At 39.0% G+C, this 18,082-nt stretch overlaps 1 protein-coding gene across 1 annotated transcript; it reads left to right on the top strand.

The window, feature by feature from the left end:
• The first annotated feature begins 156 nt into the window (after positions 1-156).
• emc1 (ER membrane protein complex subunit 1) lies at positions 157-17,953 on the top strand. The gene is made up of 22 exons (XM_023270846.3): positions 157-312; positions 1,970-2,097; positions 3,568-3,633; positions 3,725-3,818; positions 3,908-4,036; positions 4,257-4,383; positions 4,502-4,651; positions 5,393-5,560; positions 5,959-6,030; positions 7,101-7,199; positions 7,306-7,402; positions 9,123-9,239; positions 11,199-11,398; positions 11,553-11,702; positions 12,772-12,933; positions 13,138-13,257; positions 13,351-13,488; positions 14,419-14,592; positions 15,588-15,798; positions 15,931-16,015; positions 16,103-16,232; positions 16,984-17,953. The coding sequence occupies exons 1-22, from the start codon at positions 221-223 to the stop codon at positions 17,161-17,163; spliced, it is 2,889 nt and encodes a 962-aa protein (XP_023126614.2). The 5' UTR covers positions 157-220; the 3' UTR covers positions 17,164-17,953.
• The last annotated feature ends 129 nt before the right edge of the window (positions 17,954-18,082 follow it).

Genomic DNA, 18,082 nt, shown 5'->3' with positions numbered 1-18,082 from the left:
GCAGAATTTTTGGATTTTTCTCAGTCAAGGAAACAATATTTTTTGGTGCCCGTAAATGAAGACAACAGGAGGGTTAAACCATCATTGCATTACACGTATTGACGCCGTGCACTACTTCAACCCGTAGGGGGCAGCACCTGCTTTTCATCAGATATACAGGAAGTCGATCAGCTTCCGACTTCCTCCTTCTGCTGAAGAGCAAGTCAAAGCTGCTACTGCAATGGCAAAGCTAATTCTGCTGTGGCTGAAATGTGTTGTTTTATGGGCCATTGTCGAGGCTGTGTTTGAGGATCAAGTGGGAAAATTTGACTGGTAAGCGGAATCCAGTGAACGGTTAAATGTTCGCATTGTTTCCGGACGTATTTTAATGTGGCAATGCTAATGCTAACACCTGTCACTGCAACTAGCTGCGGCTCGGTGTGTTTGGGGTGGACTTTATATGACAGAATAGGCCATAAATATTAAAAATCATTCATAAAAACTTGTTTTATGTTTAGATTTCTTTGCCTACATGCTCTTGGGATGTTTATGGTGTATAAATTTGCCATTAGGGAACAAATAACCCCGTTAACTCATTGAATTAATATGATCAAATCTGATTTCTAAGCATTTGGAAATCACTGGAACCAATCTGATAGTTTCTAGTGTACTGTCCATGAACGTTTTTTGCTTTTTAATTTACACTGTGTGTCATGACACTGGGGTTTGTTACCTGGAGTAATGCCAACAGGGGATTAGCCACAGTTATATGACCTTGTTTGTTTTGTTTTTGAAAGTTTATTTTGAACAGTTCAACATAAAAAGAAAACAGCAACAAAAGGCAAGAATAAGTTGCTCAAAGAGGAGTGGGAGGAAGTCAAAGCTTATCTAATCCCACCCCTTAATAATAATAATAATACATTTTATTTAGCAGCGCCTTTCAAAACACCCAAGGTCACTTTACAGGATAAAACACAATAAATAAATAAAACAAAACAGCAGACAAAGGTAACAACAGTTAAAAGAAACAATGAAATTACAACGAATATGCGGATTTGAACAGATGAGTTTTGAGTCTTGACTTGAACTGGGGTAAAGAAACAATGTTACGGATGTCTGGTGGGAGAGAATTCCAGAGTTGGGGAGAAGAGCGGCTGAAAGCTCTGCTCCCCATGGTGCTGAGGCGGGCAGAAGGTAAAGAGAGGTGAAGGGAGGAGGAGGACCTGAGGGAACGAGACGGAGTGGCAATGTGGAGGAGATCAGACAGATAGGGGGGAGCAAGGTTGTGGATGGATTTAAATGTATACAACAGGATTTTGAAAATGATGCGGAATTGGACCGGGAGCCAGTGAAGCTGCTGGAGGACGGGGGTGATGTGGTGAAAGGAGGGAGTACGGGTGATGATGCGGGCTGCAGAATTCTGAACCAGTTGGAGTTTATGGAGGGACTTGCACAATGATTGCAGATCTATTCATTCTGCTTCTTCAAAATACTACCATTTATAAACAATAATAATAATAATGTACATGATTTAGAATGAATATACACCAATACGTCCATTTACATTCATACAAAAGGACCTAACAACAGCAAAACACAGCAGAAAGAAAAGACCCAACTAGTAATACGCGTAAATAAGTAAAGAAAACTAATTATTAAAGAAATCAGTAATTATTAAAGGTAACCTGTGCACACGCAGTGACTGTCACACCCCCACTTCATCCCTGTATTCTGTGAAAACGTGATCTTTGTATTCAGTTTTAAACTGCTGCACGTTTGGACGTTTGTTTATCTCCTCGCCCAAACTGTTCCAGAGTTTTACCCCACAGAATGAAATACAGAATCTTTTTCAGTTTGTATGGATTTTGTTTATTTTGAAGTTGTATTCTCATCTTAAATGATACCACCTTCTCGATCTCTAAACAATCTCTGTAAATTTTGTGGCGAAACGTTATTCATGAACGCTTGTTCTCTGTCTTGTGTTTCACAGGAGGCAGCAATATGTAGGCAAGGTTCGCTTTTCTCATTTCGACACACACGTGCAATCATCCAAAAAGGTGCTCGTGGCAACAGAGAGGAATGTTTTTGCTGCACTCAACACCAGGACCGGAGAGCTTTGTGAGTATTTTGTTAGTCTGAAAGATGACACACTTTTCAGCTGGCAGATTTTATTCAGTTACAAAATCACCCCAAGTACCGAGCTCCAAAAACATCACACTCTTTATCACTCAGACATCCGCTTTGGCACTAACCCACCCTTCCACACTCACCACTGCAATCTCTATCAACTGGTGAGGTGGTCCTCCCTTCGTACCTGCTGGCCTGTCCTCACTTTGCAGAAGCTCAATCAATCAAAGTTTATTTATAGAGCACTTTACAACAACATAAATGAAGACCAAAGTGCTTTCCATCAGCAACAAAACAATACAGTTTAGTTACTATAAAACCATGAAAACCATAAAACCATGATGCAGCACAGACAAATCAGTAACATTTAAATTAAGCATTTTGGGACGACATGAAAATAAAACAGTGCTAGGAGTTGAAGACACGTCTGAATAAGTGGGTTTTCAGTCTGGACTTGTATAGCGACAGGCCGGTGAGAACACGAAGGTCCTATGGAAGTGTGTTCCGGAGTCTCGGAGCAGCAGCAGCAAAAGAACAATCAGCCCACTGTTGGTACCAGGACCTGGGCACGTCCAGCACCATCTGAGTGGATGGTTAAAAGCTCAGATAAATATAAGGGAGCAAGGTCATGAAGAGCTTTAAAAACAAATCTTACGGGCAGCTGCATTCTGAACCAGTTGTAATGGATGGCGTGATGTCTGTGTGATACCAAAATAAAGTGCATTACAATAGTCGATGGGAGAACTGATAGAAGTATGAATGACCTTCTCCAGGTCGTGCTGGGAAAGAAAGGGCTTGACTTCAGTGAGGAGACGTAGCTGGAAAAAGCTAGCCTTGACAACAGAAGCAGTTTACCTGTCAAATCTCAACTCAATGTCAAAAATGACTCCAAGGTTTTTTACTGTTTGACCGGCAGGGAAACTCAGCGATGAACTGGACAATACAGTTAGGTGCAAATCAGGGGGGCCAAAGAGGATACATTCAGTTTTACTTTTGTTCAAGTGAAGAAGGTTTTGGGCCAGCCAAAGTTTAATGTGTGATAGGCAGCTGTGTAGAGAGCAGCTAATGACTGCAACACTTTACAAAACACCCTCAAACGTTCAACTCTGACTCCACTCTCCACCTTCAAGCTTAAACTCCAGCAGATTGTAGCTGACTGCTGCTCCTGCTGATCACTTTGGACTACTTATATATACACACACTTTCTACACCTCATGCACATTTTCTTTCCACTCGCATGCGTAAGTTCCCATGCTTCTTACTTGTTTACTTTTGTTCTTTGTTATGTCTATATGTCTATTTGTGTCTGTAGTTTACATGTGTGTTTGTTTCTGCTGACGCCTCTTGGCCAGGCCATGTTTGCAAATGAGAACTGGTTCTTAAGCATTTTTACTTAGTAAAATAAAGGTCAAATAAAATAAAGTTAAAAACTTATTTCTGCTTATTCGATGTGTGTTACAGTCTGGCGACATGTGGATAAGACTGGCTCAGAAGGAAACATCGACGCTCTTCTGCAACATGGACAAGGTGACTTTTTTTGCTATTGCAGTTGAGCTTAAAGAGTTTATAGTTCCTTCTTGTAAAGCAGATAACTCACGAACCTGTCTCCGTCTCCTAGATGCGGTGCTCGTGGTCGGTAATGGCCGCTTGCTGCGCTCCTGGGAGATCAATGTTGGTGGTTTGAACTGGGAAGTCGTGCTCGACTCTGGCAGGTGATTATCTTCATGACCTGCAGTGGTTAGGGTTAAAGAAATACATTTATTTTGGTAAAGTATTAACTGCTTTTGTTATGTTTTTTTAGTTTCCAGTCAGCGTGCTTAGTTGGACAGCAAGACATGGTGAAACACGTGGCTGTTCTGAAGAAAACTGCCATCTCTGTCCATTATCTGTCTAATGGACATCAGAAATGGATCGAGAATCTACCGGAAACGTAAGTTGCCATGGTTTTACTGTTAATGGATCAACATTAAAAGCCACTTTCTGTCTATTACTGTTAGTATCTGTTTTCCTAACCAAAATATGTCCCTAGAAATTATATAATTTGCTTGATTAATGCTTTTGTGGAAACTACCATTATTATCACAACTAACTTTATGGATAAGATTGGCAGTATAAAATTTCAGTAATTTTCTCTGTTTTTGTCTCTACAGTGAAACCGTAGATTACCAGGCTGTATACTCTGATGGAAATGGTGAAGTTTATGTGTTGGGAGTTGTTCCTCATTCCCACATTGCTATTGTTGTGTATAGTATGGAGGATGGAGAGATAATCAAGCAGGTAAACGTGATTTATAATGTCAGAAAATGCATGAATGCTGTGTAGAAAATATAGGAGGATATATATAAATGTTGTAAATACACCTTGTTTCTGAGTTCTTTCCTGGTGTCATTTTCAGATGTCAGTGGAAGCTCCGTGGCTGTACAACATTCAGGCCAGCTGTGTGGTTGTTGGCCAGGGGATGTTGACATGTGTAGACTCTGCAGGTGTGTCTTTTTACATGCTTGACTTACACCTACAGCTTCAGATGACCCAGGTTCCCCTGCAGGTATGAAGCAAAACAAAACCACATTTTTTTTCTTTCTACTGTCTGAAATAACCTTTCTAACTTTTAGCGTTCTACTTTTCTTCCCTTTCTATGCACTCCTCGTTTTCTCACACTGAGAGAAAGAAGAGTGCATAATATAAAGAATTCACTATTTTTACGTTATGTGTTATGTGACGATTGGCGTACGTTTGTCCTTCTGTGAATCTGTCTTTCTGTCTGCAACATTACTCAAAAGTTTCAGTGAAGGTCAGAAATGACACAAAGACCAAGGTGATTAGATTTTGGCAGTGATGCGGCTTATAGTCTGGATCCACGGATTTGTTAAAGATTTCTGTATCACTGCCAGATAGCGGCAGGGCGTCACTGTAACCATGACAACAAGTAAACACTACATCAGCTGCCTGCTGATGATCACATGATTGTGATCCTACAACAAATCCACCGTTGAGGACTTATCAGGACTTATCCATCAGAAATGATCCAAGGAACAATTGATTAAATTGTGGGAGTGTTTCTGAATCCCATCAATTCTCGCCACCCGCTACATATTTAGGTCATGTGATTTGGTATCTGTACATAACGTACACATGCAGAACACACGCCTGTGCTCAGAGCAAGGTCATTTTTTATGAAAGATTTCATCTGTTGGAAATCATTCAATGAATGAGCAGCCTTGGCTGAGTACTGTGCGCTCTGAGTGCTTTTCATGTTAATATTGTTGTGTTTTTTGTCTTGTCCCAGTCTCTAGCACTTGAAGTAGACCCGGGCTTTCATCCAGTTCTGTTGTCACATCAGCCCAATCCGGCCCGTCAGCCGCTGTCAGAGTTCTTCCTTCAGCTCGGGCCTGATCACTACCAGCTTCTTCAGCTCAACAACGGTCAGATAGCTGCAATGAGGGACTTCAAACCGGTACGTTTCCATTTCTTTATGTTGTACTTTTGATGTGCATGGCTGAGATTCTGACAACTGAGAATAACTTGAGTTTATTTGTTTGTTCTGGTACTACAATTCCTGTACTGCATGACTCTCGTGATACAAGATTGGGCCTGAAATGTGAGGCAGATAACCACCTATCTGTCTGTCTCTTGATAAAAAGTCTGTTGCAATGGGAAAATGCATTACACAGGATATTTAAAGACAGACTAGGCATCTGAAAGGCCAAAGTCACCACTTTTTACTTCTGAAATTTCAGAATATGACCTTATTTTTAAGCTGCAAAATGCATTGTTTTTATCGTTTACAGGTATAGGTGTAGCATTAAGATATTAGAACTGATAAATTAAGAAATTGTTTGTCTTCATTTCTAGGCCTTGCTGGTTTCATTTGCGACCACTGGAGAGAAGACTGTGGCTGCCGTCATGTCGCCCAAGAATAAAACTGTGAGTAAATGTGAAATTGAACGTTCTTTGCCTTCCAGACCAGTGTTTTCTTCTCGCGCCTTCCTTCATATTGTGCTCGGCCTGCCAGCCCTTCTGATAGTACCAGGTTTCCATAGCAACGACCGGCTGCTTGGTTGTGTCTGACCACATGTCCATCCAGGGCTGGTCTATGTTGTCTAATGATGGTGGACCAGCGTGGATGTGAGCCATGTAGTGACTTGTTGGTGATTTCCAGGGGGTGTTTGGCACCATCTGTAACATTCTGGTTTAAGTCCCATCAACTCTTTTTGAGAGAGTCTTTGTTAGTCAGATCCATAAAGCGAGATGGATTCCACTGACGCCTTGAATCCTGTCATTTTGGTTGCCTCAGCATGTTGGAGCTGCTTTAGATTTCTCTTTGCTTGTAAAATTTTGATGTGCAAATTTTACAAAAATAAATTGTCGTATATTTACATCTTGTACATCTCAGAGAAGTTTGTTTTTCTCATAAATCAATATTAATCTCAGAGAAGTTTTTGTCTTGCATATTTAATAATTTGATTTCAGGGAATATCTGAGGGCTTTTTTTCTTTCTCCTAAATTTCTGACTTTAATCTCAGACCATATCAGAGTTTTATTCTCATCAATTTCCCACCTCAATCTCAGGGAAGAGCCAAGTTTTTTTTTCCCTCCTTCATTTTGGCATTATTCTCAGGGAATTTTTTTTCATATATTTATGGCTTTCATCTCAGAATAGTTTTTATTCTTGTAAATCTACAATTTTAATCTCAGAATGTCCATGTTTTTTTTCCCCATAAATCAAGTACTTCAATCTTAGAGAATATTCAAGTTTTTTCTTGGAAATTTACAAGTTTAATGTTAGAGAATATCCAAATTCTTTTTGAATTTACTGCTTTAATCTCAGAGAATAGTCTCTTTTTTCGACATAAACTTGCACTTGTTATTGCCAAGTTTAGTCGGGCTTTTTTGGCAAACAGTGTTACAAGATCATTTTAGAAATTCAAGTAAAAATGTTAATTTTCTGTTCTTTAAACCATTGTGACCAATAATTACTGATTTCTCCCACACAGGCTTGCAGCGTTAACCTCTTTAGCGCTGAAACTGGACGCAGACTTCTCGATACGACGCTGATTGTTAATATGGATCCTAACGGTGGGAAACCAGAGAAGGTGAGTGCTGTTTTTTCTGCCCTAGGTGACTGTATGGTTGCTTAAGCACTTATTGACTTCCAGAGCAGTAGAGGAGAATCTAAGGAAGTTTAATTCTGTCTTTCAGCTCTATGTGCAGGCGTTCTTGAAGAAAGATGACTCTGTCGGCTACAGGGCCATGGTGCAGACAGAAGACCACACGCTCACGTTCATACAGCAGCCAGGTAGGAATTCCACGAAGGGAAGGCAGGACAGGATGCTCATTCAGTCTGCACTACTAATATTAATGGTAGCTGAAGCATTGGTGGTCTTCAGTGTCTTTTATTTCTACCACTTGGGGGCGCCAAAGTCGGAACAATTGAAAATCTTTCTCATTGCTATTAAACAAACCAAATAAACAGACTTTTAGGAAGATCCTGCATCTACATCACTGTGTGTATTTTCTGGTTTCCATAAAGCATGACAGTTATTCCCATACAACAGGGGTGTCCAACATGAGGCCCGTGGGCCAAAAGCGGTCCTCCAGAGGGTCCAATCCGGCCCTCAAAGTGTAAAAATTACAGAGAAGACATTAACTGCAGATTGTAAATTAGTAAAACTATAAATTTAAAATTATTTCTAGACCATGACAAGTTGTTTTGATCATAAAGTAAAATAGTAGAGTGTTCATTGTTCTTTTGTCGTTTTGTGTCTCGTTTTTGTAATATTTTGTCTTGTTTTGTTGTTTTTTGTCTCATGTTTTTATTTTATTTCTTGTTTTTGTTGTTTTGTTTCCTTTTTGTCTCACTTCTGTTTTTTGTCTTATTTTATTGTCGTTTTACAATTTTTTGTTTCTTTTTGATTTGTTTCATGTCATTTGTCTCATTTTCTGTCATTTTGTTTCTCGTTTTTGTCGCTTTGTGTCTCATTTTTGTTTTTTGTCTTTTTTGCTGTTTGTCTCATGTTTTTGTCACTTTGTTTCTCGTATTTGTTTTGTATTTCCTTTTTGTCTCACTTGTATTTTTTGTCTTAGTTTTGTCATTTTGTCTTTGCTGTGTTTGGTGTTGTGTGTATCGTTTTTGTTGTTTTATGTTTTTTGTCTCACTTGTGTTATTTGTCTATTTTTTGTTTTCTTTTTTGTTTTTGTCATTTTTTGTCGCATTTGTGTCATTTGTCCATTTTTTTCTTGCTTTGTACCTTTTTAATCGAATTTTTTTGTCTCTTGTTTTGTTTCATGTCGTTTGTCTCATTTTTTGTTGTTTTTTTTGTCTCATTCTTGTAATATTTTGTCTTATTTTTGTAGTTTTTTTGTCTGACTTCTGTTGTTTTGATCATAAAATCCTCTGGTTCAGCTCCAGATATCTGTGACTAAATGTTGTGTTCCTTTGTAGACACTCTGTGATCTGGAAGTTGTAATGTGGAAATGATAAACTGAGGCTGAATGTTGCTGAAATTGAATTTATTTTTCTTAAATCCTTAAATGTGGACATTTTTGCACTAAAACAAAGGAACCATTAGGTGTCGTGGTTATTTTTAGGTTATTATGCTGTGGTTTTACTGGTCCGGTCCACTGGAGATCAGACTGGACTGAATGTGGAACCTGGACTAAGATGAGTTTAACACTCACATGTGGTGGTTTGTAGAGAATCAGTAAGTTAAACTTTCAATGGAAGTAAAGCGCCCATTAGTGTTTTGTGTTTACTGCTGGGATACGGTGCATAGAAACCAGCGAGCCAGGCTGAGCCTCATGATAACATGTTGCTATATCCCACCTCTTAATCATCATAAACGCTGCCAACATCTGACCACTGTGTGGAGCACAGCGCTGTTGTTTCCATGAGCATGAAGGGGGAAAAAAACTGTCATATTGTAATTAATGGAAAGCGCCAACATAAACTGCATACTGTCGCAGGGTGTGGAAAGTAAATGATTGATTACAGAACAATAATAAGTCTTTCCTTCCAGGGCGTGTAATGTGGACAAGAGAGGAGGCCCTGTCAGACGTGGTGACAATGGAAATGGTGGATCTGCCCCTGACTGGAACGCAGGCGGAGCTGGAGGGAGAGTTCGGCAAAAAGGCCGGTAAATGTCAAACCCAAATTCAGATTAAAAGTGTCCTAATCGTTATCTACACAGCAGCTCGGCTTCTTACTGGTTTTAACAGACGACATCACATCTCCCCTGTTCTGGTTTCTCTTCATCAGCTCCCTGTACGTCTGAGAATTGATTTTAAAATTTTACTGATCACTTTTAATCCTCCTGTTGTCCTCATTTATGGGCACCAAAAAATATGGTTTCTTTGTCTGAAAAAAATCCAAAAATTCTGCAAAAAAATTCCCCAAATTTCTAAAAATTTGCAAAATCTTCAGGAAGAAAATTCCAATAATTCCTTAAAAGTTTCCCTTAAAAGTTTTATTTAGAAAAAAAATTCCCCCAAATTTGGCAAGAAAATTCTTGTAAATATTTTCAAAAAATGAATAAAAATCTTCCAAAAAAATCCTAAAAATATCTAAAGGGATTACATATATATCAGTCAAACTTCTAATATTTTCTTTAAGAACATTCACATAAAAATCAACCAAAATCCAGCGCAATTCACTGGATTTTGGTGGATTTGTGAATGTTCTGGAGAAACATTTTTAACATTTCTTTTTTTCCACCAAAAAATGTTCAAAGATTTCCCAAAAATGTTGAAAATGTGGACATCAGAAGTTTCACTGTGAAAATATATTTTTTTTCCACATTTTCAAACTTTAAAACGGGTCAGTTTTGACCTGCAGGACGACACAAGGGTTAAAGCTCTCCAGGGACCCTGGCTATATTTACATTTTGGTATTAAAAACTTTTATCTCAAATCTGAAATTTTTCTACAGAAATTTGTGTTTTTTTATGACCTTATTCTGTAAATATTACTGCTTTTTTTGTGTAAAATTAACCAATTTCTCATAATAATTCATAAAATTAGATATTTATTTATGAAGTTCACTTGTTTTTCTTGTAAAATTTCTAATTAGATATTTTTAGGGGTAATTTTTGGAAAGCTTTATTCAACTTTTTGTCAACTTTTCTCAAAATATCTCAACTATATTCCTTAAAATCCAGATTTTTCTCCTCACAAAGTTGCTCTAAATCGTCATTTCTGCCCAGAAAATTGTCTTTCATAAGTAGCTTAGGATTTAAAATCTCTTCCTGCAGCCTTTTAGACCTGTTAACCCCATACGTCCCTACAGCAGCCTTAGATCCTTGGGTAGGTCCCTCCTGGTCGTTCTGGGCCTTCTCCATCAGGCCTCTTCAGGTTTGGAATGACCTGCCTGAGGAGATGAGGCTCACCCAATCAGTAAATTCTTTGAAATCACTTCTTAAAACCCACTTTTACAGACTCGCTTTCCAATAAAGTTCTCTTTTATCTCTCTTTTATCACCATGTTCTTCCTGTCAAAGAACTTTGTGGATGTTCTTCTGAAAGGTGCCGCACAAATAAAGTTGTTATTATTCTATTATTATGTCTATTGTCCATTTTAGCTGTTATTTCTAGCGTTGGGTTTTCTCCTTCATGCTGTAGAAACTTAACGTAGTTGTTTTACTTCTAATATCAGGGTTTTTGGTCAAGCTTGTTTCAGAATTTCTCCTTTTGTTCTCCACTAACTGAGAGCTGATCGGTAAATCTGTGATCTGTTGGTTTGTCTTTTATCCTGGATTTAACCACCAAAGCTGACTTTAGGTTGATTTACTAGTTTCCTGTTAGCTTCACTTTCTTTTGTTTTTGTTCAATTTTTATTGCTGCGTATGGATTCAGCCATTCAAGGTAACAAACTTCCCTGCTCTTCTCATTGAAACTTAATGGCTTTTCCCAAGATTAATGTCCTCTTTTGTGCACTGAAAAATCCTTTTTTCCCTCCTCTGCACTGTTACTTTAATCAGCCCCGAGCATCACTTGATTTCACTTTGAGAATAGATCCTACTTCTGTTAGAAAGCTGACACAATGGACCTAAAATGTGAATCCAATCCACTGCATGTGTTCTCTTGCTGTGATCCGTCCAGACGGGCTGATGTCCATGGTGATGAAGAGGCTCTCCTCTCAACTCATCCTGCTGCAGGCCTGGATCGGCCATCTATGGAAGCTCTTCTACGATGCTCGCAAACCCCGCAGTCAAGTAAAAAACGACGTCACCATCGAGAACCTGTCCAGAGATGAGTTTAACTTGCAGAAGATGATGGTTATGGTTACAGCGTCTGGGAAGGTACGAGGCTGAAGCTCACCCTCTCATCTAGCTGTGTGTGGTCAGCCTAGATTCGCTTTGTTTTGTCTCAGATCAGCCATGCCTGAAGTGAAATTAAACACCAGACATGTGACTTTTTTCCTGTGCAGTTGATTCTTGTTTTTTTTCTGTTCAGCTCTTTGGGATTGACAGTAAGACGGGCGGTATTTTATGGAGGCACTACCTGCACAATGTCCCGCCAAATGCAGCTTTTAAACTGATGGTGCAACGAACGACTGCACACTTCCCTCATCCCCCGCAGTGCACGCTGCTCATCAAAGACAAGGTAATGTCTAACAGTAGATTCTGTGCTCTATGTGTAAATAGTTTCAGGTCTGGTGTCAATTTCATCACGTGTGGGCAGCAAACATAAATAAAGCACCAGCAGTGTTAGGTTTTATTCAGCATTTCTTGTATAAAACGGCTGCTGCTTCTCAGAGAAAGCACTTGTGTTCACTCTAGAACAGAGGTGTCAAACTCATATTAGTTCAGAGGAATTCAGCCCAATTTGATCTCAAGTGAACTGGACCAGTAAAATCAGAGCATAATAACCTATAAATGACTCCAAATTTTTCCCTTGTTTTAGTGCAGAAAAGTACATTCTGAAAATGTTCACATTTACAAAATTATCTTTTTACAAAACATTATGAAAAATGTGAAATTTTTAAAGAAAAATAAGTTCAATTTAAGCATTTGTATGCCTCAGTTTATCATTTCCACATTACAACTTCCAGATCACAGTGTCTACAAAGGAACACATTTAGTCACAGTTATCTTGAACTGAATGATGTAGTATTTTACTTTATGATCAAAACGGCAAAAGACAGACAAAAGAAAAAACAAGACAAAATATTAGAAAAATGGGATACAAAAAAAGACAAAAAATTCAAAACAGTTACAAAGCACAAAAAATGGACAAACGACACACAAAAAAAATACACAAATGAGACCAAAAATGACAAAAGCGAGAAACAAAACAACAAAAAAGTAGACAAACACAAGCAAGACAAAAAGGAAACACAAAATGACAAAAACCAGAAACAAAATGACAAACACAAGAGACAAACGATACAAATCTGACAAAACATTCAAAAAATGGGATGCAAAATGACAAAAGAACAATCTGGTATTTTACTTTATGATCTAAACAACTTGTCATGGTCAAGAAATGATTTTAAATGTATAGTTTTACTAATTTACAATCTGCAGTTAATGTCTTCTCTGTAGTTTTTCCACTTTGAGGGCCGGATTGGACCCTCTGGAGGACCGCTTTTGGGACGCATGTTGGACACCCCTGCTCTAGAAGTTCCTAACATTTATTTTTGCCATTTACCTTGTATGTTTTTTGTGTTTAGGACACAGGTCTGGGTACGCTACATGTGTTTAACCCCATCTTTGGAAAGAAAAGTCACGTCACGCCACCCGCTCTACCTCAGCCGATCCTTCAGTCCCTCATGCTGCCTCTCATGGACCAGGATTACGCAAAGGTCCTGCTTCTCGTTGATGACCAGTACAAGGTCTGTGGCAAACCAGATTTATTATGTTGTTTAAAGCCATTTCTCTCACTGCTCAGCTGCCCTTTCTTCCTCTATTTCTTTCATTTACATCGTCACATATTATACACTGTTATAGTACAGTACGAACTGTATCCTTAGTAATAGTCTTTATTTCTATGAGATAATTGCTACCCAGAAACGACTTCTAAACACTACACTTTTCAGGTGTCTGCCTTTCCTTCTACGAAGAACGTCCTGCAGCAGCTCCAGGAGATGGCCGCCTCCATCTTCTTCTATCTGGTCGATTCCAGTCAGGGCAGACTTTCTGGTTACAGACTGAGAACGGCAAGTGAAACGTTCAGCTTTAAACTGCCATGAAATGATACTCCAATCACAAATGTGATGGAAGAATTAATCTGAGTGATTTTGTGCTCTCAGGATTTGTCAACTGAGCAGATCTGGGAGGTCATCATTCCACCAGAGGTACAGAAGATTGTCTCTGTCAAAGGGAAACGGCCCAACGAGCATGTGCACTCCCAGGGCAGAGTGATGGGAGATCGTAGCGTCCTCTATAAGGTACGGTAGCATCACTGAAAACCTGAGAAAGGTTAAATCACATCATTGCTTTTATTCCTGCTGGGTTTGGTCTGTCACTGCTCGTCTTTCCCACTTCAGTCAGAGAGACGGACTCACTCCCCGACTTCTGATGTAAACTGAAAAGTCATCGTTCCAGGAAATACTGTCGCTCTAGTCACCGTTTTCCCAGTGATTCATGTTCCCCCTCAACTGCTCTCAGTGAATCACAATTATCGTTTTTACAATCCTTACTGTATAGTTTTGTGATCGAAAAATTTGTCATTCTATGCCTAAATTCTTGTCAGTCCTGGGAGCGGAAAGGAGATTAAAATGAAACAGGAAGAAAAAACAAAATAGAATTAATGTTATGTCCAAAGTTTGACAAATAGGTGAAAAATGAAGCAGCTATGAATTAAATGAAACTGATGCTGTGAAGTTAAAACAGAGCCTCTGTCTTCTGAGTTATGATATTGACTATATGTAGACTGCTTTACCCAAAACAGTATGTATTTGACATATTTGGCAAATAGCATATACAGTCAAGCCCGAAATTATTCATACCCCTAGCAAATTTTGACTTAGTTATTTTTAAATGTAAACAAAAGCTGAGATTTTTTTTCCACAATGATACCTCTTGTACATCATCTTATTATCTTTTGGGGAACCCTTGTGCCATTTCCAATCAAAAAAAACTTGCTGGTTGAATAAAAGTAACTTTAAGTCAAAATTTGCTTCGAGTATGAATAATTTTGGGCTTCACTGTAATCTTAGCAGTTCTGGTTGAAGTGAGAGATGACGATGAGACAAATTCCTGAATTTGTTTGTGTTAGTGAGATATCAGAGAATTGTTCATTTGACTACAGATTTGGTATCTAGTAATAAAATATGTATTTGCATCCTTAAATAATGTTGAATTCTGTTTTCTTACAGTACCTGAACCCCAACCTCCTGGCTGTGGTGACCGAGAGCACAGATTTGCACCAAGAGAGGAGCTTCATTGGGATCCTCCTGATCGACGGCGTCACCGGTCGCATCATTCATGAAGCCATCCAGAGGAAAGCCAGGGGGCCGGTGCACGTTGTGCACTCTGAAAACTGGGTGGTGGTGAGGAAGATTGATAGCTGTGGTCGCTTTAAAGCAGGGGAATCAAACTCATCTTAGTCCAGGTTCCACATTCAGTCCAGTCTGATCTCCAGTGGACCAGTAAAACCACAGCATAATAACCTAGAAATAACCACAACTCCTAATGATTCCTTTGTTTTAGTGCAAAAAAGTACGTTCTGAAAATGTTTACATTTAAGGAATTATCTTTTTACAAAACATCATGAACAATCTGAAATTTGTTAAGAAAAATTAATTCAATTTCAACAGCATTCAGCCTCAGTTTATCATTTCCACATTACAACTTCCAGATGACAGAGTGACTACAAAGGAACACAACATTTAGTCATCTGGAACTGAACCATAGAGGATTTTACTTTAGCGAGGAACAAAATGAGAAAAAATTAGACAAACGACACAAAACAAAACAAGAGAGACAAAAATTAGACAAAAAAGTTACAAAGCAACAAAAAAATTGACAAACGAGACAAAAAATGACAAAAATGTGAAACAAAATGACAAAAACGACACACAAAACAATGAATTAAGCAAAACACAAAGTGACAAAAATAAGACAAAAAACACAAGCGAGACAAAAAAAGAAACAAAACGACAAAAATCAGACAAAAAAAGACAAAAAACAACAAAAACAAAACATTACAAAAATGAGACACAAAATGACAAAAGAACAATGAACAATCCAGTATTTTTCTTTATGATCAAAACAACTTGTCATGGTCTAGAAATTATTTTAAATTTACAGTTTTACATATTTACAAATCGCAGTTAATGTCTTTTTATACACTTTACAAAGTCGTCCCGCGGGCCGGATTGGACGCTCTGGCGGGCCTTTTTTGGCCCATGGGCCGCATGTTTGCCACTTCTTCTTTAAAGGATGTACATGACAATAATCATGTGTTGGTTTTGATGCTCTAGAAATGATGATGGGAGCTTTTATGTTCTCTCAGCCTGTGTTCTGTCTCTATGTGAATCCACAGTATGAATACTGGAGCACCAAGTCTCGCAGGAATGAGTTCTCTGTGATTGAACTGTATGAAGGAATGGAGCTCTACAACAGCACCGTGTTCAGCTCCCTGGATCGGCCGCATGCTCCTCAGGTGCTCCAGCAGTCCTACATTTTCCCCTCGTCCATCTCCACCATGGAGGCCACCCTGACGGAGAAAGGCATCACCAGCCGCCATCTGCTCAGTGAGTCTCACTGGGATTGCGTTGCTCTATATTTGGGAATAACCCACCTTTTTCTCACAAACAAAAAGCTCTTTTCAGCATATTCTGGCGCAGCGCCTCTCATAATGTTTCTTTGGATTTGCTTTGTCACAGTTGGTTTGCCGTCTGGAGGGATTCTGTCGTTACCAAAGATGTTCCTCGACCCACGCAGACCAGAAATAGTATCTGAGCAAAGCCGGTAAGTCCTGCACTCAGACTTTGGATAAACATTCGACAGTTTTTTATTTATTTTTTATCCCGTCTGACCTGTTAATTTGATCTCCAGTGAAGAGAACCTGATACCGTACGCTCCAGAGCTACTGATCCGTACGGAGTGGTTCATCAACTACAACCAGACGGTATCAAGAGTACGAGGAATTTACACTGCACCCTCTGGACTGGAGTCGACCTGCCTGGTGAGTCAACCAGCACAAACATGTTCATTACAGTGGTGGCCATTTATTCTTCAGAACATGTTCATCTTATTGGAAACAGTTTAGACAGAAATTAATAGCTTTTCCATCAGATCCACCATTTCCACTGCCATTACATCTAAAATCTTACATTTTAACATTAAAGGTTCCATGTTGTGCCCCTTTTCAGCAAATAATAAAACTCAGATTTGATTGACACCCCTGATCCCCTGATTGATTCGATTATAAAACGATTATTGATGCACTTTTTTTTTTTTTTGAACATTAGAACATACATTCCTCATGCAGCTGGTACATAATGACTGAGTTATTTTCTTTTTTCCTCTTCCTCTGTCCTCCAAATGCAATATCTTTAATCATGACATTCAAAAAATAAAATAAAAATACATAAATAAATGAATAAATAAATCAACAAAAAACAAAAAAAACAAATGAAAGGTAAAGACTTCCTCATTATTTTGTGACCCACGGGACGACACAAGGGTTATTGTGTCGTCCCGTGGGTCAAAATTGACCCGTTTTAAAGTTTGAAAATGTGGGGAAAAAAAATATTTTCACAATGAAACTTCTGATGTCCATATTTTCAACATTTTTGGGAAATTTTTGAACATTTTTTTGTGGAAAAAAAGAAATGGTAAAAATGTTTCTTAAGAACATTCACAAAAAAATTCACCAAAAAATCCACCAAAATCCAGCAAAATATGACATATATTATCTATTTCTTCTTTTCCAGGTGGTGGCGTACGGTCTGGACATCTACCAGACACGCGTTTATCCCTCCAAGCAGTTCGACGTGCTGAAAGACGACTACGACTACATGCTGATCAGCAGCGTACTTTTTGCCCTTTTCTTTGCCACCATGATCAGCAAGCGCCTGGCAGAAGTCAAGCTGCTCAACCGGGCCTGGCGGTAAACCGACGGTAAGAATCCGGCATCCGACAGCCCCACGGCTGCACGAAGGACCTCAGCCCGAGGAGGTGAGGTGGCTGAGGCCGAACCTGTAGAAGAACACAGGTCAACGTTCAATAAGGCCCGTAAGGAACTGCTGGGGTGAGGGGGGGAGAGCAGGGGGTTAGTAAAGGTTTTACGTGTTTTTTAACTTATTTTGGAAAAAACAAGAAATGATTTCCTAGTAGAATAACTGTTCTTTTGTGCCACATCATTTTTGATTAAATGTTAACACATAACTAACTATAAATGAACGAAACAGACTTGAATTTATGGACCTGTGGAGTTTGGAAATTCCTACACGTGTGGAAGTTAGCGTCTTAAGTCATTTTAGTTTTCCCAAGATTACTTTTGAGAATCATCAGACCGATCTAACGGCGAGTGAAGCTAAATGTGGAGGTCAAAGAAAAGAAATAGATCTATGTGAGCGTGATATGGTGGAATGGTTTGTAATTCTAGCCTGCTGAATCACTCACTGATACTAAAATGCCATTTTGATTCGATGGCGAACGAACTGTGAATATGAAACGTGAGCTGATAATGTAGCACGGACAATGACTGGTAATCTGGGCTTTTCTGAAGACTCTCCCACCGAAGGCACCGTCGCACCGTTTTCTCCATTCTGTGCTTGAACAAGGAAAATGACCAACAGCAGCTTTCATTTCATGTGCCCCAGTCGTCCTGCAGCTCATACGTCCGTGAGCAGTTTTGATCCATCGGCTGCTGTTGATGCTCCATTAAAAGATCTCTCACAACTTCGGTGTTTTCTCTCACTTCCCACATGAACTTTCAACATATTCCAAGTTCACACCATCTCTTTTATTCAATCTAGAAGCAGGACTTGGTCAACTTTAATCATGGTTTCTCATGCAAAAAGGACAAAG

Source organism: Amphiprion ocellaris, chromosome 8 (genome assembly GCF_022539595.1).
Source record: "Amphiprion ocellaris isolate individual 3 ecotype Okinawa chromosome 8, ASM2253959v1, whole genome shotgun sequence".
Taxonomy (NCBI): domain Eukaryota; kingdom Metazoa; phylum Chordata; class Actinopteri; family Pomacentridae; genus Amphiprion; species Amphiprion ocellaris.
Note: the sequence above shows the minus strand (reverse complement) of the source record. Positions and strands in the feature narration are given on the sequence as shown.

Coding starts and splice junctions, on each gene's coding strand:
- emc1 (XM_023270846.3), top strand. CDS start 221: ATGGCAAAGCTAATTCTGCTGTGGCTGAAATGTGTTGTTTTATGGGCC. Junction 2,098..3,567: donor CACCAGGACCGGAGAGCTTT/GTGAGTATTTTG, acceptor TGTGTGTTACAG/TCTGGCGACATGTGGATAAG. Junction 11,399..11,552: donor TGGTTACAGCGTCTGGGAAG/GTACGAGGCTGA, acceptor TTTTCTGTTCAG/CTCTTTGGGATTGACAGTAA.